Source organism: Schistocerca cancellata, chromosome 3 (assembly GCF_023864275.1).
Source record: "Schistocerca cancellata isolate TAMUIC-IGC-003103 chromosome 3, iqSchCanc2.1, whole genome shotgun sequence".
In the NCBI taxonomy this organism is placed as follows: Eukaryota; Metazoa; Arthropoda; class Insecta; order Orthoptera; family Acrididae; genus Schistocerca; species Schistocerca cancellata.
The window spans coordinates 547,901,559-547,924,170 of record NC_064628.1 but is presented as its reverse complement, the minus strand read 5'-3'; the positions used below and the strand labels follow the sequence as shown (position 1 = coordinate 547,924,170).

General features: G+C 39.1%; 1 protein-coding gene across 2 annotated transcripts in view; it reads left to right on the top strand.

Moving 5' to 3' along the window:
- The window catches only part of LOC126175389 (2-oxoisovalerate dehydrogenase subunit beta, mitochondrial), a 421,798-nt gene extending 400,826 nt beyond the window's left edge, over nt 1-20,972 (top strand). For both annotated transcript variants that reach the window (XM_049922170.1, XM_049922171.1), the window contains 3 exons: nt 286-431; nt 6,882-6,968; nt 20,601-20,972. In XM_049922170.1, coding sequence (XP_049778127.1) covers nt 286-431; nt 6,882-6,968; nt 20,601-20,741 — 374 coding nt within the window. In that variant the 3' untranslated portion in view covers nt 20,742-20,972. The remainder of the gene's footprint in view (nt 1-285; nt 432-6,881; nt 6,969-20,600) is intronic.
- Nucleotides 20,973-22,612: the final 1,640 nt, after the last annotated feature.

Below are 22,612 nucleotides of genomic sequence, written 5' to 3'. Positions count from 1 at the left end.
GTCTCACTTGGGGAGAGCAACAAAACGGCTGTTTGCTGTTTACTTCTAGCAGAAAGTATTAAATCCACTTTTCATGTACAGTAACAAAGTTGTGCATTCTCTTTAAAAGGGTCCAAACAGTCTCCATACTTTCCAGTATATTTTTGTCTGTTTCAGTATCAACTGAAAGAAAAACAGGGGCAATGTTTCAATTGTTCTGAATGAGATGTTTTGCCTTAGTAACTGATATACTGATGGTTTTGTGTAGTATCTTTAAAGTTTGGATTTGTGGTTATTGCATTCCAGGGGATGCAGTGACTCTAATTGGATGGGGTACTCAGATACATGTTCTGAGGGAGACAGCTGAAATAGCAAAGAAAACAATGAATGTGAACTGTGAAGTCATTGACTTAGTTTCCATTCTTCCTTGGGATGTGGACACAGTAAGCAAGGTAAGTCCTTCATTAGTAATGTATGTTGTCACATTGTAGCTACAAGTGAGAACAAATATGAAATCAGGGTTGTCAGTTAAGTTCAACACTTAGCACTGAAAGCACATTCATTATGGACACCAACATACATGCAGAACAGAGTTGCCTCCTGGATGGAAAGTGCTCTTACTTATGCACACATAGAATATTCCAGAATCTGCAAATATTACAGACATAAGAAAGGTTGAGAATCTTCCAGAATTGATAACCAAATAACAAATATTTCCTGATGTTGGATTTGAATTGGCAACACGCAGCACAGCAACCAGTGATGCCAACTGGTTTCCTACAGTGTTCGCAGCACAACTCACAGCATTCCTCCTCCTCCTCCTCCTCCTCCTCCTCCTCGACACGCAGCGACGCGCTGTTTCAGAAGTTTCCAGTAAAAATGACTAAAGGATTCTTGTGTGTGTGGGGGGGGGGGGTAATGCTCACCGCATCTGTGGTAATTTTGATAAAGCCACATGTACTCCCAGCTTGTTCTACATTATGAGCAGCTCCGGGAGCTCAGCATTCGTTTGTTGAATATAGCCTTGACGAACACAGGTTTCCTGAGCTGCTAAGTGTTAAGCGCCACCAGTCCTCTGTAACTGTAAGCTTTGGGCAAGCTTCTGCAACCACCATACAATACAGCAATGGAATGTTGTATGTCATGATGAACAGGGAACTTGGCTTAGCCGCCCAGATTGTGAGGATGGTATGAACCTTAAAAAAACTTACTTCAATCCCAAAGTATGCTGCACGCCAATGGGCTGCATGGCTGTTAAGGTTGAACAGTCACTAGTAGGCAATCTCTAGAGAAACTTGCAGCACCTCAGTTATACAGTGTGGTCAGAAACAGCTTGAAAAACAGAGCAGACTATGGTGAGAAATAACTGTTAAGAAAAAAATTTGGTGCATTGTGCCATTTATTAGTAATTAGCATTGAAGTTAACCAATCAAGTCATTTTGCATGCAAATCAAGTGGCTCGCCAGAAACAGTGTCACCAAATGTTGTTCTTCAATTGGTCTCCTAAAACCTAACAAGAAAGCAACAGAAAAATTGAAATGGAACAGTAGTAAGGATCGAACCATCTACGTTATGAGAACATCTGATACGAATTATATCTGGTGGCCCATTTGAATTTGTGCACGCAACGTAGTGATTGGCTAACTTAATGCTAATTACCTCAGAAACAGCCCAACATTTTGAATTTTTTTTCTTGACAGTTACTTCTCAGCACAACGTACCCTGTGACACCCTTACAAGCTTTTCAGACAGTTTCTATCTATCCTAGCAAGTGGGACTCTCGGTGGACCCTTGTTTCCAAAGCTTTTCCTGGGATTGAGGTGAAGCCCTTGAACTAAGTCAAATTACCTCCCAGCGGAATAGGTGCGCTGCTGGTGTGTATCAGTGCCCAACTCAACGACAGGGCTCATATTGCCAGTCCCCATTTTATAGGAATTATTTAAATATTTCAGCATATAGTTGCTGCAAAAAAGAATGTTTTTTAATCTGCTAAATGAATGAGGAATGAAGCACTTTTAGTTGAAACATCTGGTTCTGAACAAGCAACAAACCTCAAAACAGCTAAATGACCTAGAGAATATGCCATCGAAACAGAGCTACATGGTACCCTAAACTATAGCAAAGATGTTGTGTTATGCAGGGATATTATAGATAAAGCTGTTCTAACTCTGCCCCATAGGGTGCGGGAACTCCTTGGCACCCATCAGCTCACCTGTGGGCAAATGCAGCTAAGAGAAGCTTCTCGCCAGGTGGTCCAATTACATACATCCTGCACATGCATGAGATATGTGGCCAATCCTTTCTGCATGTGCTCTACCAGTGAAGTAGCATGGTGTAGACTATGGCCTAGCAGTTTGACAGCCAGTGTGTCGCTTGTCTGTCCACCTGTGCCTTATGACTGCCAGTGGGCATGTGAGCTGGAACAGGTTTTCGCAAAGAAATCTGTAGGATGATTGGGCCAAAGCTTGGTGTGATTGATGTGCGAAAAGGGAAGATGTCAAATTGGTAAAATCCAATACCTTTATTGTTATTTTCAGAAGAATAACACTTACAGAGCACATAAAGACCAATTTCATTTCCTTGAATGTGGGGCTTTCTATACCCAGCCCAATGCGCTGTTTTACACATCAATGTTTTGGGCACCAATATAGAGTGTAAAAGAGAAGCCACGCCATGTGCTGTAAATGTAATAAACCCACTAAGGATTTGTTAGCTCATCTTCTCTGAAGTGTGTTAATTGCTGTGTGGAACTTCGTGTCTGGGGTGTACCCTGCAGTGTCTACATTGAAGAATGGAAGATGCAGGAGATAAAAGCAACAAAACGTATTCCATAAGGCAAGGCAAAAAATATCCATAAAACAATGAGACCTGTACGTGCTTCAGCTCTCAGAAAGCCAATGCCTTTGCACAACAGAGGTTCATTGTGCTTACCACTAACACCTGCATATGTAAGTGCTGTTCTGGCAGTGCTTTATTATGAAGCCTATAGCTCCCCCATAACATCAGGAAAGGCCACAGTTCCTGACTTTATAGATTTTCCAGCACCTCAACAAGCAGACTCTAGTAAACAGGCCAGCATTGGCACTATCACTGCCACAGATGTTCATCTAGCAGTCAAACCAAATGGAAATTGCTGACCAAAGAAGAAAGCAGGTCATAAATTGTAAGGTCATATAGATCTCATTCTACATGACAGTTTCAGTTTTGGCTACAGTGGAATGTAAAGCCTGCCTGGGAAAAATGCCTACTTCCCAGACTAAGCCTCCATCTGTCACAGGATCCCCACTCCAGCAGAGAAAAAGGGTGAAAGAAGAACCTCTCCAATAAAGTGGCCTCTCATACTACAGTGGAACATCAGTGGGTACAGCACACATGTGGAGGAACTGAAACTCCTAGCCCAGGAATGTCCCATGTGCTTGTGTTCACAAGAAACACATTTTAAACAGACCGGTGCTAGTGTGTTACAGGGATATGCCCTCCACCACTAGGATGACCCTACTGGGGACACCCAAGGGAGTGCTAACTGTGTGTGTCAATAATGTGGACAACACTCTCGTACTCTATCCCTGGTTACTGACTTGCAAGCTGTTGCCCTTACAGTTCACGTGGATCAAAATATCACTTTTTGCTCTCTGTATTTAGTGCCACAGTGGGTGTTGGCTAATTGGAGCCCAGGGATATAGGTGTTATGAATACTCAGCACCTCCACCAAGCAGTGGTCACTCTGAAAGCAGGGTCATCAGTAAAGTACAGCACATAGCACTGAAAGTACGTTTATTATCAGTGCCAGTGTACAGACAGAAGAGAACTGCCTCCTAGATGGAGAGTGCTGCCATGGACAGAGACTGCCGCTATTTATACAAACACAGAATATTCCAGATTATGCAAATATGACAGGCATAACAATTTTTGAGAACCTTCCAGAAATCATAAATTCTAAATAACAAACATTTGTTGGTGGTCATATTTCAACTGGCAATCCACAGCATGGCAGCCAGCAACACTGACTGCTACTACATAGTGAATGCTGTGCAGCTCGTGTCATTATTTGTTTTTACAAGTGTGTGTGTGTGTGTGTGTGTGTGTGTGTGTGTGTGTGTGTGCGTGCGCGCGTGCCTGCATGTGCGTGCGCGCGTGCCTGCATGTGCGCACGCGATTGCACTCATGAATATCCGCTAGCTCTGGCCATCAAGTGAATAAATTATATGTTCCTGCTGGAAAATGACAAGCTGCAATGTGTTATACAATGAGTTAAATAATTTTGGTCATGATGGGAAGCTGGGGAGGGATAAAAGGAGGGACAGTGCAATATTTCCATACGGTGAACAGTATGCTTCTTTGGCCATATTCGTAGTATTGATGGAAAAACATATCGAACCCATGTATTTGGATGATTACTAGGGATGAATGGATGACGTCTTCTCTCTTCCCATGCAACTTGCAAAAATATTAATTACAGAATTGGTTTAATCAAAGCATGAAATGCACTGAAACAATAAGGGGAGGCTATATTTATAGTGTATGACATTTCAGTGACAACTGCTGGCTTACTAACAACAGAAAGAAACCTTATAGAAATGAAACAGATAGGAAAATTCTGACAGAGTATATTGCAGCAGTGAATTTCATGTCAATATACAACGTAACTGTTGGTAAAAAAGCTAGTTTGTAAATTCAAGTCTCAGGATAATATTATTGGAAATGGTCATATAATGTTTCTGGATATAATTGTGTGCAGTACTCGTAAAAGTCACTGTTAATGTTATCAATGTCTTTTCTAAGAGGGACTGTATTTAAAATAGAAGATCCAGAATTTTACTTGAAAGATGTGTTGACTGCCAGAATGTGAGTCTGTAGAAGGTGAAAATCATTGTGTAGAATACTGAAAGTGTGTGCATAAATTTTATTTGGGAAAAGAATTACAAAAGAGAATTTAGAGTTAAAAATCATATGACATCATGACATAACCATGTTTCAACTCATAGTTTAACAAAATCTGTGGAATCCTGACCCTTCTGCATTTTATTATTTCTCCACTAGGCTTTCTTCTGATATTGTCAAATCAATTTCTGTCCAGTTAGATATAGTTCACCACATTTCTAAGAAATCTCATTTGTGTCCTTTCTGCTCTTCTGGTCTATTGTTTCATTAGTGTCCAACATTTATTTCAGTAAAGCAATATTGGTACTGCCATGCAGAATTTTGTTATTTTTTATGAAAGAGGTCATCTTTTTTATTTGTAGATCACTGTATTGTTATATTTGTTAAAATAAAAAATACTTTAACAAACTTCAGAAGTGTCTATTGCCTGTTATTCTGGAAGTTCCTCTTTATTGTGCCATACAAAATTTTTTGTAGCTTGGAAGCAACATCATGTTGCAGCCAAATGTGAAACAGAACTAACCATGTTTGACCCTCATGGCATTTTTGTTCTTAGTAGCACCCAAGTTCGTTGACTCCACACTGTAAACTTCTGGGTTATTGAACAATGTTATGCAATAATGGGTGCAGCAGCACTGTTTTTTAGTTGCACTTGGATACACATTTATTACTTTTGTCGACCAGTAGGGCAACGACTAGTTCACTAAAGTTTCTGTTCGTATATCAAGATAACCAGGCTAGACCACCCAATCAATGAGTTTCAAAGGTAACTCTTATTGTGAAACTCGTTTGATAATTCAAATTTATAAAAGCAAACAGTTAAACAGTGTGCGTTATTAAGATCACCATAAACATTTCATGTGGCACTGAAAAAAGCATTTACAAAGTGAAGTCTGTTAAACACAGTCTATGCTCCCAAGAACCAAATAAGTTTGCACAGTTATTTCACACAGATGCATTGTCAACAAGGGAAACTATGCATAAATATTGTTCCCAAATATGATGGCCAACAGGCTCTTATATCCTTTGATCTAAAACTTGATCAAAATAAACACAAACTTGCATCCAGCTGCATCAACTTTACTAAGTGATTGTGGATACTAACAAAGGGAAGTTAGTCTTATTATTGGGAGGGAAGAGCTATAAAGATATTCTGTAACATTGGAAACTGTATATTTGTTTATAAAACTGTGTGGTTGAAATTTTACTGGAATAAAATTTACATAATAAATTGTTAGCTAATAAAGTAAAAAAGTTCACAGAACTGTTATGTATGCCTATGCTGTGAATTACCTGTTTGAGTACAATTGCCATATTTGAAATTATGATAAATTGTGCTAATTCTTAATTAGTGGCTTAATTGTTGAGAAATTTCAGGGCAACATAAGTATAGAGGTAACCTTGGGAATTAAACAGGTATAATTGCACAAAAAATGGTAGTTTTGGGATATCTAGTTTCAATACCAATTATCTGTTAAGTTAATTAGTTACAGGAAAATGAAAATATGTTACTTTAAAATGTGGAGTCTTAACTTCCTAATGGTTGGTGTCAGAATATCCGAGGCTCCCAATTAGCTCAGTCAATATCTGCCATTACATACCATTATGATAATTTCAGTTATTCATTACTTTTAATTAACCTAGTTTCCAGAAAAGCTAATGTGCCATTGTAATCAGCATACTGAAAATTATCATTCAAATAATGAATTTGCATGTAATATCAAATAATGAATTTGCATGTAATATGGTATGAATAATGTGTTGATAGATTTGCACAGGGGCGGGAGGTGGGGGCGATAGAACGTGTATGTTTCCAGAATGAGATTTTCATTCTGCAGTGGAGTGTGCACTGATGTGAAACTTCCTGGCATATTGAAACTGTGTGCCGAAGCGAGACTCGAACTCATGTATGTTTGCTGTTAGAATTGTAGCATGGACTTCCACTTACCTGTGACATTCTTTAGTTACAGGACTTACTGATGACATTAAAAACAAATGAAATTGAAAATTTCCTGTTTCAGTCTGTGAAGAAAACAGGCCGTGTGGTTATTGCACATGAAGCTCCACTGACATGTGGCTTTGGTGCTGAATTAGCTGCAACAATACAGGTAAAGAATTAGTTATTAATTACATTGTTTTATCTGCTTAGTATTTTAAAATATTACTTCAGAATTATCTAAGTGTCAGTTAGTCGTACTTATGAAATCAATAGTGAAAAAGCTACTACTAGGATCTTATTCATCATGAAGATCAACATGGAGGCAGGTCACATGGCTGATTAAATTTGGGAACTTGACATAAATTTTTCCAAACATCCACCATTAAACCATTCATTGACATCATAACTCTCTCATGTATGGTACGTGGTATTCAACTGTTGAACACCCGAATTGCATGATTGACACTGCTTATAGCATTGATAAGTTGATGTCTAGATGTGCTGTCTTCTTCATATGTCCCACCTGAATGTTTCTGTACAAGAGCAGCTTATAATTTGTTTTAATAATTACTTCACATCAAGTGATTTTTCTGAAATTTGAAAATTAGTTTCAAGTTCTCGTAATGTCACAAATAAATGGTTTCAAGATACATATTTTGAGGAAATTTATATCAAGCTGATAAAAATCTATTTACAAAGTGGCAGTATATGAAAACACACAGAAATGCATAAAATTGTTGATTTCCAGAAACATGAGCATTATCTGGCAGAAGAGAGAGAGAATAGTTAGAGGAAAAAAAATTTATAAGGCTTAAGGTTGTGGGAGAACTAACTATTTCTGTACCCCTAGTTGACACTCCAACTGCAAGTGATTTTCCACTTTTTCTGTCCGAAATTATGGGCATTCTTATTCAATAATTAGAATAGTTATAAGGATAGTATTAAAAGGAATGCAACAAAGAAAAAAAACTGAATTTAGAAGCAAGTTTTAATAGATAGATGACTTGCATAACGTGGGAAATGTGCAAATCGTGTTCAGCATTGCAAATGCACGAGAAGCTTACTAAAAAAAATTTCTGGGTGTGATAAAGCTTCAGCAAGGTTCTGTAAACAAGCCCACATTGCAATCTTTGTACCATATTCTGATATCTTTCTATCCTCCCCCATCAGAATTTCTTCTGGAACAGCATGCAGCACATTTTCTACGAAGTTTCTTTTGTATTGGCCTCAGAAGTATGTGGGATATGACGTGCCTTTCTATCTGTCTTGTATGTGTTTAAGTAATGCTTGTATGTATTTTTTCAAAAATCTCAATTACTTTCATCCTAAATACCAACATTGTTTTCTTGATGTTTGAATTTTCTGGAATATAATAAATTTGTTAAATAGATGCTGATGAATAAGATGCCAAATTTTTTGTTGTAATATTTCTTCTGCTGTTTCTGCCATGGTCTTGTAATGAGGAAGTTCTTGAACAGCTCTGTCAATTCTCCCATTTTATCGTTGTAATCAGATATCAGTTGAGGTTTACTTTTTTCATTGTCTTCTTTTGTTTTTATTGTATTCAATGATGGGTTGAGTACAGTGCTCAAAGTGCAAATTGTTTTTGCCATTTTAGGACCATGACTTCGCCTCTTTGAAAAGCTCTGATTTCTCCCTTTTTAAGTTTTATAGCTGCAAACACAGTCAGTAGGTGTGATCCCATAGATTTTCCCGGCATCGCATATGAGTATGCTCTTCACTGGTATGTATCTTCAATACACGATATTTCGGCGATCCATCTGGCCGCCATCTTCAGGTGTCTACTTGCTTCAAGAATTCCACAGATATCTATTCTGCATTGGACCAAATAATCAGCACATCCAGCTGATGTGTAAAAATTGTCAGTTGTTACAGCATAGCCTTTGTGTAATAGAGAATCCATTAGATGTAAAGTAGCTTTGGCAGACACAGTGTGTTCCTCATACTTATCCAAATATGGTGTACTTTTGCCAACATATCAAAACGAGATCTTTTCATTGGTATATACCATTGTTTGTATACTTTTCTTTGGAAAAAATCAAACAGTGGAAAATCCAGAATGGAATGTAACAATTCCAGAGTAGGAAAGTTGCTACTCACCATATAGCGGAGATGCTGAGTTGCGATAGGCACAACAAAAAGATTCACACTATTACAGCTTTCGACCATTAAGGCCTTTGTCGCAGTAGACACACATACACACACGCGTGCACACGCACTCACGCAAACATAACTTGCTCACATGTCTGCAGTCTCAGTTCTATGAGACTTCAGATGTGTGTGCAGGTTGCATTTGCGTGAGTGTGCGTTTGTACTGACAAAGGCCTTAATGGTCGAAAGCTATAATTGAGTGAATCTTTTTGTTGTGCCTATCGCAACTCAGCATCTCCGCTATATGGTGAGTAGTAACTTTCCTTCTCTGGTATTGTTTCTTTGGAAAAATGAATATATATCTATAAGAAGCTTATAAATATAAGGAGTTCTTAAAGAGCATATAAAAATCTTAAACAAGTATAACAACTGCAATTTCACTAAACTGTAGGCCTCAATAAAATATTTTTCACATAAAATACAAGAATAATTTACCTCCCTATTATTGTTGTTATTATCTTCTTCCCTTTCTCGGACGTTATGTCTGTTGTTGTTGTTGTTGTTGTTGCTGTTATAATCTGAAATTTCTTGCATTAACATCCTCTTGTGCAGCAATGTTGATTTTTAGATCATAGTGAAATTTTTGCTTAGTTCTTTAGACTCTTCCTTTTTCGCTTCAATTTGGTTCTCAATTTCAGTTATTCCCTCCATCTTTTCCGTAGCTGTTCTTCGGAAAGTGTTTGACTGACAACAAAATGCAATACCCACTGTCTTCTGTGCTCTCTTTAATAACTCATCAGCTGATTTTGTTAGCTTTACAATATCAGTTTCTAAACAAGCTCACTGCTTGTTTAATGATTTAAATTCTTCTTCAGTTTTCTCTTTCTTTCAGACACACCTTCAGCTTCCTTGCCTTTTTTTGTTCTCAAGATACAGCATGTATCTCTGCCTAGTGTTACTTGCACAAGCTCTTTTGATATTTCCACTTTCAGTAAGCCACCATGAAGACTGATGTGGTATTTGATTATTCTCAATGAAATTTAAGAACACTCCTTTAGGTTTTCTACATCTTCCAACATTTTGTTTACTAAGAATCCTCTGCGTATGGAGGCTTGTCCATGTGACAATATCAGCAGAATTTTTACATCATCTGATATTTTCTAACAATATATTTAAAAAAAATCCAATTATAATTCTGGGATATGGGATCAAAAGTGGAAAAAGTGGTGCATGGATCAGATTCTACAAAATTTCTATACCGCAGGAGCAGGCTGTCACATTCATCTGAACAATCATCATTGCTGTCCACCAAGTTGATGAAAATCATCCCTATTTTCTCTAGACAGGACTTTTCATTTGACGCAGTATTTCTTGGGCCCAGACAACAAATAAGTCTAACTATAGGATAGTTTACTAGACACTTTTCTACAATCTTTTAATAAATGCAACTGTAAACTTCATAGATTCATGTTTTACTTCCATTGTGCCTCTCTCTGTGACTTTGTTGCTATTTAGAAGTTCCTTCAATAATCGATCCCCAATAAATCCCAAGCTAAATTTTGATGTGTCATTCCAAGACACTTTTTAAAATGTGAACTGTGCTGATTTTGCTGAAGAACTAATTACTGTAAGTTTTTCTTCTTTTAACATATTGAATGTTGACAGTAAATTACAGATCAAAGTTGTCAAATCTGCAGCAAGAAATGGAAGCAGGGATTGTATCACTTTGATAGTGAATCAAAAATGTCTCAGTAAGTTTTGTAAAGCAAAGAAACAAGTTTAACTAAGCTTATATTTTTGCATTTTGTATGGCAATGAATGACTTAATTTCATACATAGACTGGAAGCCAAAGGAAATACAACCTACCCTGGAAAATAAGGCACAATTAAAACCTAGCAAAGTTGAAGCCTGTAATGCATATTTTTACGTGCAATGCTAAAAATGGTGGGAAGAACCTCTCTTAACCCAAGAAGATATCATTGATTAAACAGTTGTTACCAAAAAATAAATATTACCATATTTATGTAAAAATGACATACTTAATATTTGTATGAAGAGGAATTAATTTGTTAAAGAAAAAGAGCTGTGTGTAAAAACCCCCAATCAGAAGACTTTTACTTTTGTTTAACAAGTGTTTAAATGCAGCCCATTGCCTACTCAAGTGACATTGTTCTTCGGTTGAATGAAGCTGTCCCCACTATCTCTTAGTATTGGGCCTAAAAGTTTGAATACTCCATTTTGGCATATTTTAAGCAATGTTGTGTACTATAAAGTAATTGTAATTTTGTACCCATTAACAACAAACATGTGTAAAGATCTGTCCTCTGGTGGTATTTCCAACTAAGTTTATCAGGACAGCCACAAGTCGCAGTCAGTATGTTTTATTTTTACCACTTTTGCTCTATAATTTTACAAGACCATCATTAGAAACTGATTAAAACACAATAATTGGGTGATTACATTGTTGGCAATGTAATCAGCCAACTACTGTATTTCAAACAGTTTCTGATGATGTCTCTTGTAAAGTTATGGATCAAAACTGGTAAAAAATAAAACCTACTGATTGCGACTTGTGGCTGTCCTGGTAAACTTAATTTCAGCAGTCATTGTTTCCCCTTCAGATGATGCTTGTGCTCTGCTATATTTCTAATTGTTGGTATAACAGTAATGGAAATTCCTGGATGGAACAATAAGTAAAATAAGTGAAAGGCAACCACTCAGCTATAGCGGATTGATGTGTGGCAGCTTTACCCGGCTGGCCCCCATTTCCATAAACTTGCCTGTTCCTCCATCCTTCATCGTCTAATGCCTTCAGACTTGCAGTCAGTGTCTTGTGAGCTAATTTGATTTCCACTCAGAAATTATCCATCTAGAAGGGAGTCATTCTTTGTCAGTCATGCTTCGGACTGTGCCATGCTATGGCCCACAGGCTCTGCTTCCGAGGCACCTCCTAGTGTACCCGACGTCGTGGATCTGCCCTCACAGCAGGGTGAGTGACGGGTGGTAATGCATTTGTGTTGCTCGAGGTGGAGAAACAATGTAGAGACTGGCTGTCTGGCCTGACATGGACAGGCGGCTGCTCCTTGGGCAGGGTCCAAGCAGGCACATGGGCAGAGGGGTTAATAGTTATCAGGAGCTCCAGTGTTGGGCATGTTATGGAGCCCCTTAGGCAGACAGCATTCATGGCTGGAAAGAAAGCCAAAGTGCACTTGGTATGTCTGCCAGGTAGGCCTCATCTGAGATGTGGAGGTAACATTGCCTGCGGCTATCGAGCGTGCATGGTGCAGTTCTCTGCAAGTTGTGGCTCACATCAGCACCGATGATGCCTATCACACAGGTTCTGAGGCCATCCTCAGTTCATACACACAGCTGATGGAGGTGGTGAAGACTGCTGGCTTCGAGCATGGGGCGCAAGCAGAGCTCGCAGTTTGCAGCATTGTTCCCAGAGTTGATTGGGGTCCTTCAGTTTGGAGCCAAGTGGAGAGTCTCAACCAAAGGCTTCGTTGACTCTGCGATGGTCTTTGCTGCAGATTTCTAGAACTACGTTGTCGTGTGGGGATTTGTAGGACTCCCCTTGATCGGAGGATGCGCTACACAATGGAAGCAGCTACTCAGGTAGCAGAGTACTTGGAGTGCGCATAAGGGTTTTTTAGGCTACATAGTAGTTTGAGGTGTTCTGATGAACAGTCACCAGTTGATACGCAGCAAAGGAAGCCAGACAATGTTCAGAGTAAAGACACTTTGACTGTCAAAATTTTATTAGTAAACTGTCGAAGTATTAATAACGAAGTTCTCAAATTTATTGCCATCCAGGAAATTTCTTGCTCTCAAATTTTCTTGTGATCGACAGCTGGCTGAAACTCAAAGTGGAAAGCTCCGAGATATTTAGTGAGTCATGGAACATATATCGCAAAGAAAGATTAGAGGCCATAGGAGGGGGAATGGTTATTGCATTTGATAAAAATCATTGTCTCTATTGAGGTCGAAGTTTAGCGTGACAGTGAATCATCTGGCCACATATAACAGGTGTAAGCGAAAACAGATTAATTCCTACTCCAGTGTGACAGTTATAGAGTTATTGAAAGTAAGTCTACAGTCGGTAACGTGGAAGTACCCAGATCATGCAATACTAGTTAGAGGCAACATTAACCTCCTGAGTAGAGACAGATGTCTATGGATTCATTGCAGGAGGTACAGACAGACAGTCATGTGAAATACTTTTGAACACAGTTTTCTGAAAACTGTCTGTAACAGCTAGCTCTGCAGCTCACACGCAATAGAAATGTCATAGCTCGTGTAGCTACAAATAGGCCAAACCTTGTCAATGTTTCTGCTAGGTAGAGCAGATAAGCAGTTGTTAGCATCTCACTTAGACAGTGAATTGATATCGTTTAGTCACAGTAAGATGGATGTATAGAATTTATGGGCAAATTTTAGAATTTGTGTGCAAAGTTTAAGCAAATTATAGATTGTGGTCTGGAGAGTTATGTGCTTAGTAAGCGTATAAAGAATGGGAAAGACCCACCACGGTTTAATAACAAGTTTCGGAAGATGCTGAGGGAGCGGAGGCTGTTATACTCCAGGTTCAAAAGAGAACACACGAATGATGACAAGCAAAGGTTAGTAGAGATTCATTCATCTGTGAAAAGATCTATGCACAAAGCATACAACTGCCATAATCGTATCTTAACAAAAGATCTGGCAGATAACCTGAGAAAATTCTGGTCCTATGTAAAATCGCTTAGTGGGTCTAAGGCTTCCATTCAGTTCCTTGTTGACCAATCTGGTGTGGCAGATAAAATAGCAAAATGGATGCCAAAGTCTTAATTATCACATTCAAGAAATCATTCACACAGGAGAATTGTACAAACATATCATCATTTGACTATCAGACAGACTCTTAGATGGACAACACAGTAATAAGCATCCGTCGCATAGAGAAACAGCCAAAAGATTTGAAAACAAATAAATCACCAGACCCACATGGAATCTCAGTTTGGTTTTATAAAGAGTTCTCTATGGCTTTGGCTCCTTACCTAGCTTGCATTTATTGTGAATCTCTCACCCAGCACGAAGTCCCAACAAGCGACTGGAAAAAAGTGCAGGTGACTCCAGTTTATAAGAAGGGTAAAAGAACAGACCTGCAAAATTACGGATCAATATCTCTAACTTTGGTTTGCTGCAGAATCCTTAAACATATTCTGAGTCTGAATGTAATAAACTTTCGTGAGACTGAGAAGCTAATGTCCACAAATCACAAGGCTTTAGAAAGCATAGCTCTTGCGAAACTCAGCTTGCCTTTTTCTCACATGATATACTGCAAACTATGGATGAAGAGCAACAGGCAGATTCCATATTTCTAGATTCCTGCAAAGCTTTTGACATAGTGTCCCATTGCAGGCTGTTAACAAAAATATGAGCAAAACGATTTGGCAGACAGGGTGGGCAGGAAACTGTGGTTGTTTGCTGATGATGTTGTGGTGTACGGTAAGGTGTCGAAGTTGAGTGGTTGTAGGAAGACACAAGATGACTTAGATAAAATTCCTAGTTGGTGTGATGAATGACGGCTAGTTCTAAATGTGGAAAAGTGTAAGTTAATGTGGACAAGTAGGAAGAACAAATCTGTAATGTTCAGTTACAGTATTACTAGTGTCTGGCTTGACATAGTCAAGTTGTTTAAATATCTGGGTGTAATGTTGCAAAGCAAAATGAGATGGAAAGAGCTTGTGACAACTGTGGTAGGGAAGGTGAATGGTCGACATCGATTTATTGGGAGAATTTTAAGAAAGAGTGGTTCACCTGTAAAGGAGACTGCGTATAGGATGCTGGTGCTACCTATTCTTGAGTACTGCATAAGTGTTTGTGATCCACGCCTGGTCGGAAGGAAGGAAGAAATCAAAGCAGTTTAGAAGCGGGCTGCTAGCTTTGTTACCGGTAGGTTCAAACAACACACAAGTGTTCTGGAGATGCTTCGGGAACTCAAATGGGAATCCCTGAAGGGATGTTCTTTTCAAGAAACACTATTGAGAAAATTTAGAGAACCGGCATTGGAAGCTGACTTCTGAACGATTCTACTGCTACCAACATACCCGCGCGTAAGGGCCATGAAGACAAGATTCGCGAAATTAGGGCTCATACAGAGGCATATATATATAGTCATTTTTCCCTCTCTCTATTTACAAGGAACAGGAAAGAAAATGACTATTAGTGTACAGGGTACCCTTTGCCACACACTGGAATGGTGGCTTGTGGAGCATCGATGAAGATGTAGAAGCATTTCATCCTAGTTTACCGAGTGAGGTGGCGCAGTGGTTAGCACACTGGACTCGTATTCGGGAGGACGACGGTTCAGTCCCGTCTCCGGCCATCCTGATTTAGGTTTTCCGTGATTTCCCTAAATTGTTTCAGGCAAATGCCGGGGTGGTTCCTTTGAAAGGGCACGGCCGATTTCCTTCCCAATCCGAGCTTGCGCTCCGTCTCTAATGACCTCGTTGTCGACGGGACGTTAAACACTAACTACCACCACCACCATCATCCTAGTTTGTTAGTCACTGTCAGTGGCTCCATACTGAAGCTTAGATATTTACCCATATTATCTTCTCTGTTCCTTCTGCAATTCTGTTTTGAGAATTAAGCTCATCAGAGCTCATTTGTACATTATTCGTTAACTGCTTGTTGAATGAGGCTGGTATGTCGTGAAGATAATGAAGATAACAATGTGGAATGGAACCCCAACCAGCTTCACAATGCGTTTTGTTAAGTCAATAATTCAGTGATCAAAGCTAGAAAATACAACCCATGAATATAGAGGTGTAACCACTGCCTGCATGAAAAAGTATATCTGCATCAGTACTTCCCAGTTCAAACTTAAGTACATATCTTCAATTGCAGGCAGCCACATCCAATGTCCACACTTTTGTATAAAGATAACTAACACCACTTTGGCTGTAGAAAGTTTATTGAAACCATGACCATTTTCATGGCAGTTTAGGTGCATGCTCAGGTGATGTAAACAGAGATTGTAAAGGAAGTATTTCATAATTTTTCTTTGTACACAGGCTTTATTAAAACTATTACATGTAGAGAATAGACCCACAATAAAGTAGTTACATAATTGTGTCTAAAACATTATTTAATGCTTTTCTTTGAAGTCTCTGGTTGTCCTTCACGTCACTGTTAAAATTAAAACCTGGTAGAAGCATTCGCCAAATAGATAAACTGAGGTGTCCCTAAAATAAAATAAAATGAATATTTGGTGCAGAGAGAGTAAAATAAGCCCTTCAAAGCATGCAAAATTTTATATAAGCACCAATAAAAACATACCATAGTATCAGCTCGCTGAACTAAGTAGAGCCCTGTGCAAGCAACCATGAGGAAAATGCATTTGCACAGATCACCTCCAGCTGATGTTATGGTATTTTTTATTGGTGCTTGTATACAATTTAGCATGCTTTGAAGAGCTTTTTTTACTCTCTCCACAGCAAATAGTCTTTTTATTTTGTTTTAGGGACACCCCATTTGATCTTTTTGACAAACACTTGTAGCGGGTTTTAATATTATCATTGATGTGCATGATGGGGAGAGGCCTCAAGAAAAGCATTACATAATGGTGTAGACACAATTACGTAAGTAGTTAATGTTTGGGTCTGTTCTACTCCATGTAACTGTATTCACTAAACCTGTGTAAAAAGAAAAATTGTAAAATACTCCCTTTCCAGTCCCTGTTAAGATCACCTGAGGATGCGCCTAAACTGCTGTGAAACCGGACATGGTTATAATAAACTTTCTACAGCCAGAGCAGAGTTTGTTACCTTTGTATAAAAATCACACTTAAGTTAATGATATGAATATAATAGAGGGAAACATTCCATGTGGGAAAGATATATATAAAAACTAAGATGCTGTGACTTACCAAACGAGAAAGCGCTGGTACCGTATTTACTCGAATCTAAGCCGCACTTTTTTTCCGGTTTTCGTAATCCGAAAAACCGCCTGCGGCTTAGAATCGAGTGCACAGCAAGTTGAAGTTATGAAAAATGTTGGTACGTGCTGCCACAACTAACTTCTGCCATTGAATATATGTAGCGCTATGCAGGCATGCTTTGTAGGCACAAAGATAAATACTGGCACCAAAACCTCTGCGTCAGTAAATAAATTTTTTAAAAAGAAGTGGAAGACGAGCTGTTTTTCTCCGCTGCGAGTTTCGACCACTGCATTTTCATACATTATCCAACGAAGTAAATACAAATTCCGTATTGTTCATCTTCGAATGTGGGCACAATTTCAGTGTACTACGAAAATCTGACTGGCAAGACTGTTTGGGATGTTTGTCAATATGGCCAACTCTACGTTCTGAATTTTTTCCTATCTGTGGGAAGAGATGGTTGCTAATAGGGACCTGATGAAATTTGAATCACATACAGTATTCACTTCACCATAAGAATAATACGAATATAAACATTTTGCCATGTATTCTTTCGTGTTTGCTGCTATCTATTTAAATCCTGTCTGCCTAATAAACTACGAAACTAGAGTGAGACAACAGCAAACGCAGAAGAATATACGTATCGTGTCATGTTTATATTCGTATCATTCTTATGCCTAATAGTGATGCAGTCAGAAATGAAGCACGGCAAGTGACTAGATTTTTAAATCTAAGATGACTAATTTCTGTGCAGAATTTGATGCAATAAAGAAGCGGCCGCAAAGATTTTCAAATGGAGAAAAATTTTCGCCTAACTCTCGTTCAGAACATGTTCTATCATATGCAGTCTATTATTTGATTCTTGTTGATCATTATCAAAGAAAGCAGCAGTGTAAGTAACAACAATAGCAGTCTCTTGCCATTGCTTTGCTATGAATCGATTCCTCTCTTTTTTTATTGTAAGCGGCGGTAGCGCGTACGAAAACAAGCCATTCCGCGAGCGGGTACAGGCCGTAAACACTCATGATCAGAATACGACAAACAACTCGTGACACAGTACAGTAATGCATTTTCAGCTTATAGAGTGATGTAAACACCTATAAAAAAGGGAACGGCACTTTACCAGATCAAAGCAAAATAAGCAATCGATTCAAACCAGATGAAGCACGTGAAAAAGGAAGGGTACCCGTATAAATACCGACGGAGCGCCTGATGCATAGCAATGGCTACGTGGTAAAGCTTAACTGCTAAGCTTACGACTCGAACCAAACTACTGTAGCTGTATCGTCATTCATTCGACCTAAATTGTGTCTCATATTACAATGGACCAACTTTGTTTCGATTTGGAGGTGCGGCCTAAAACTTTTCTCTCCCCTTGAATTTCGAGTCTCAAATTTCAGGAGCGCCTTAGATTCGGGAATTTTTTTCTTTTTTTTCCCTTTATTTCGAGTCTCATTTTTCAGGTGCGGCTTAGATTCGAGTGCGGCTTAGATTCGAGTAAATACGATAGATACACACAATAAAAAACACACACAAATTTCAATCTTTCGCAATCCAAGGTTGCTTCATCAGGAAAGAGGGAAGGAGAGGGAAAGACGAAAGGATGTGGGTTTTAAGGGAGAGGGTAAGGAGTCATTCCAATCCCCGGAAAGACTTACCTTAGGGGGAAAAAAGTACAGGTATACACTCACACACACCCATATCCATCTGCACATATACAGACACAGGCAGACATGTGTAAATGCAAGGGGGTTGGGCAGAGATGTCAGTCGAGGCGGAAGTACAGAGGCAACGATGTTATTGAATGACAGGTGATGTACGAGGGGCGGCAACTTGAAATTAGCGGAGGCCGAGGCCTGGTGGGTAACGGGAAGAGAGAATATATTGAAGGGCAAGTTCCCATCTCCGGAGTTCTGATAGGTTGTGCCAAGATGTGCTGGCCGTGCATCAAGGCATGTTTAGCCACAGGGTGATCCTCATTACCAACAAACACTGTCTGCCTGTGTCCATTCATGCGAATGGACAGTTAGTTGCTGGTCATTCCCACATAGAAGGCTTCACAGTGTAGGCATGTCAGTTGGTAAATCACGTGGGTGCTTTCACACGTGGCTCTGCCTTTGATCGTGTACAACTTCCGGGTTACAGAACTGGAGTAGGTGGTGGTGGGAGGGTGCATGGGACAGGTTTTACACTGGGGGTGGTTACAAGGGTAGGAGCCAGAGGGTAGGGAAGGTGGTTTGGGGATTTCATAGGGATGAACCAAGAGGTTACGAAGGTTAGGTGGACAGTGGAAAGACACTCTTGGTGGAGTGGGGAGGATTTCATGAAGGATGGATCTCATTTCAGGGCAGGATTTGAGTAAGTCGTATCCCTGCTGGAGAGCCACAACACAGTCTGATCCAGTGCCGGAAAGTATCCGGTCACAAATGGGGCACTTTTGGAGTTCTTCTGTGGGAGGTTCTGTGTTTGAGGGGATGATAAAGTGGCTCTGGTTATTTGCTTCTGTACCAGCTCAGGAGGGTAGTTGCAGGATGCGAAAGCTTCTTTTCAGGTTATTGGTGTAATGGTTCAGGGATTCAGGATGGAGCAGATTCATTTGCCACGAAGACCTAAGCTGTAGGGAAGGAACCGTTTGATATGGAATGGGTGGCAGCTGTCATAATGGAGGTACTGTTGCTTGTTGATGGTTTTGATGTGGACGGATGTGTGAAGCTGGCCATTGGACAGATGGAGGTCAATGTTGAGGAAAGTGGCATGGGATTTGGAGTAGGACCAGGTGAATCTGATGGAACCAAAGGAGTTGAGGTTGGAGAGGAAATTCTGGAGTTCTTCTTCACTGAGTCCAGATCATGAAGATGTCATCAATAAATCTGTACCAAACTTTGGGTTTGCAGGCCTGGGTAACGAAGGCGGCTTCCTCTAAGCGACCCATGAATAGGTTGGTGTACGAGGGAGCCATCCCCTCAGTTCCTTTCACCTATTAAACAACCATTTCGGCTAGTTCCAACATCTTTCTAACCTAGAGTTTATAGCAACCACTAACTTGGGACGACACCATTCTTGGCTTGTTCATACACAACACCTTACTCAAAATTACTCCTATACAGGCAAAACCATGAATCTCAATACCCCACCTTTTGTTGTGCAGCCATAATGTCATTGCCTCCAACCTGAAATTAACTGGAACTGCATTGTCTCCTAGTGTTACTGTCATTGTTCACTCGCCTCCATTGGAGGAGGAGAGAGCTGAATTTTTATTTGGTAGTTAGTCACTTAAGTTTCTTCTTCTGAATAATTCAGTCACGTCATTGAGATTCTATCCACCTTATTTTCCCTCTTCTATCTCAAGCCACATGTGAGCATAAAGACTTTCTACTGTTATCTCACTACAGGATTTTCTTTCTCTTCATTTTCCTTGTTCCTCTCTCCTCATTTCAGTACACATTCCTTTGTCAAAATTGATCCATTTTGAAATCAACTAAGGCTTTGTCCTTTGTGACAGGCTTCCACATTTTTTCGCCTTAAATATTTCATGACATGACTCTTCATCTCTCTCATATTTTTCATGACGTTCTGTTGGATCATTTCTGTATTAGTTTAGACATGGTAATGTGTGTTACTCATTACAATACTGCCAGAGAGAGTGGGCAGAATGAGACAACTATAGACTGAGGTTAGCATGAACTTGTTTCTGCTCTGTTAGTAGATGTTTGTAATATTTCAAATTTGTAATATTTCAAACTTTTGTATTGTATTTATTACAGGAAGAGTGTTTTCTACATCTGGAAGCACCGGTACAAAGGGTCACAGGCTTTGATACACCATTTCCATGTATCTTCGAGCCTTTTTACATTCCCACAAAATGGCGCTGCCTGGAAGCAGTACAAGCTGTCCTCAAATATTAATGTTACTGTTTCTTCACCAGAAAATGAGTATTCATTGGCAATACTGCGTTAAAGTTCTTATTGTTATCTCTGTTTTCAGTGCATCACTTTCATATAATGAATACATGAAATATAGAAATTCTGAGCTCTAAAATAAGCTTGTAAACTACATGTTAATTGTGTCCATTTTAAATTATATATTTGTACTGTTGTTGTCACTGAAACTTTTATATGAATTTATTACTCCAATAAAATAAAAACTCCATAATTTTTCCCCTCCCTCTGTATTGAATGTTGTATCACTGAATGAGCATTACACATGTAAGAGTGAAGGTTCTCTCAGCTGAAGTCAGTTGATGTTAACAATGTGAGTGTGTGTGTGTGTGTGTGTGTGTGTGTGTGTGTGTGTGTGTGTGTGTGTGTGTAGGTAGAATTGAATCATGTTGTATAATATGTAACTGTCATTGAAAATTTTGGCCGTGGTTGCAGTGGATCTACTAACTCATTATACATTTAGATTAGGTACAGCTGTACCTATAGAGTGGGAGGTGTATTGGTGTGCATAAACCACAACCAATGGCTTTGTGCAGAGATAACATCCTCCAATTTGCCATGCAAAAAATGTTGATAAACAGCACTTGGTAATGCCATGGTAAACTACAGAGCTCTGTGTAGTTTCCCATCCACACATTGGTATGAAACGAATAATAATACCAGGTGTACCGGTATGAAATGAGCATTCTTTTTTTTTTTTTTGTTTTTAATGAAACACTAATTTTGAATTGAAAAGTAAAAACATTTTATTAAAAGTACTGACCATTGCTTTCTATATGTTTTGACCACCTTTCTGGCAATTTGTGGACACCACGCCAACAGAAATGTTCATCTTTTGAAGCAAACCAATCAGACACCCAATTTTCGACTTCTTCGTAGGAATTGCAGTGTTCCTCAGCCAATGCGTGTCCCATTGATGAAAACAAGTTGTAGTCGGAAGGTGCCAAGTCTGGTGAATACGGCGGGTGGGGTAGCAACTCCCAGCCAAGTGTTTTGATTGTATCCTGAACAAATTTTGCTTTGTGTGCAGGTGCATTGTCATGTAAAAAAAAAAATTGCTTTGCCATGTCTTCTGGCCCATTTTGGTCTTTTTTTTTTTTTGATCAATGCATAGTTCAAATTGATCATTTGTTGTCTGTAGCAATTGGTATTCACAGTTTCACCGGGTTTTAGAAGCTCATGATACACCACACGTTTCTGATCTCATCAAACACAGAGCATCGTCTTCTTGCCGAATCTTTTGCAGTCGATGTTGATGGTTGTCCCGGATTAACTCACGATTTTTCCCGTTTAGGATTCTTAAAATAAATCCATTTTTCATCGCCAGTAACAATTCGATGCAAAATTGATTTTCTTTCATGTCTTTGAAGCAAAATTTGACAAATGGGTTTTCGGTTTCCCATCTGTCTTTCATTCAATTCATGTGGCACCCATTTTCCACACTTTTGGATCTTTCCCATAGCTTTCAAATGGTCAGAAATTGTTTGTTGTGCAACATTTAGCATTGCTGCTATTTGCTTCTGCTATCTTCATCCAATATTACTTGCAATTCGGCGTCTTCGAACTTTTTTAGTGGTCTTCCACGTTCTTCATTTCTTACATCAAAATCATCATTTCTGAAGCATTGAAACCATCTTTTGCATGTTGCTTCTGATAGAGCATGATCACCATATGCCTCGACAAGCATTCAATGCGACTCTGCAGCACTTTTTTTTTGTCAAATTAAAACAAAAAATTAATGCTTTCTGCAAATCATCACTTTCTGGTACAAAATTCGACACTGTTAACAAGATGAAAACATATGTTGTTCCCAGAATGAGATTTTCACTCTGCAGCGG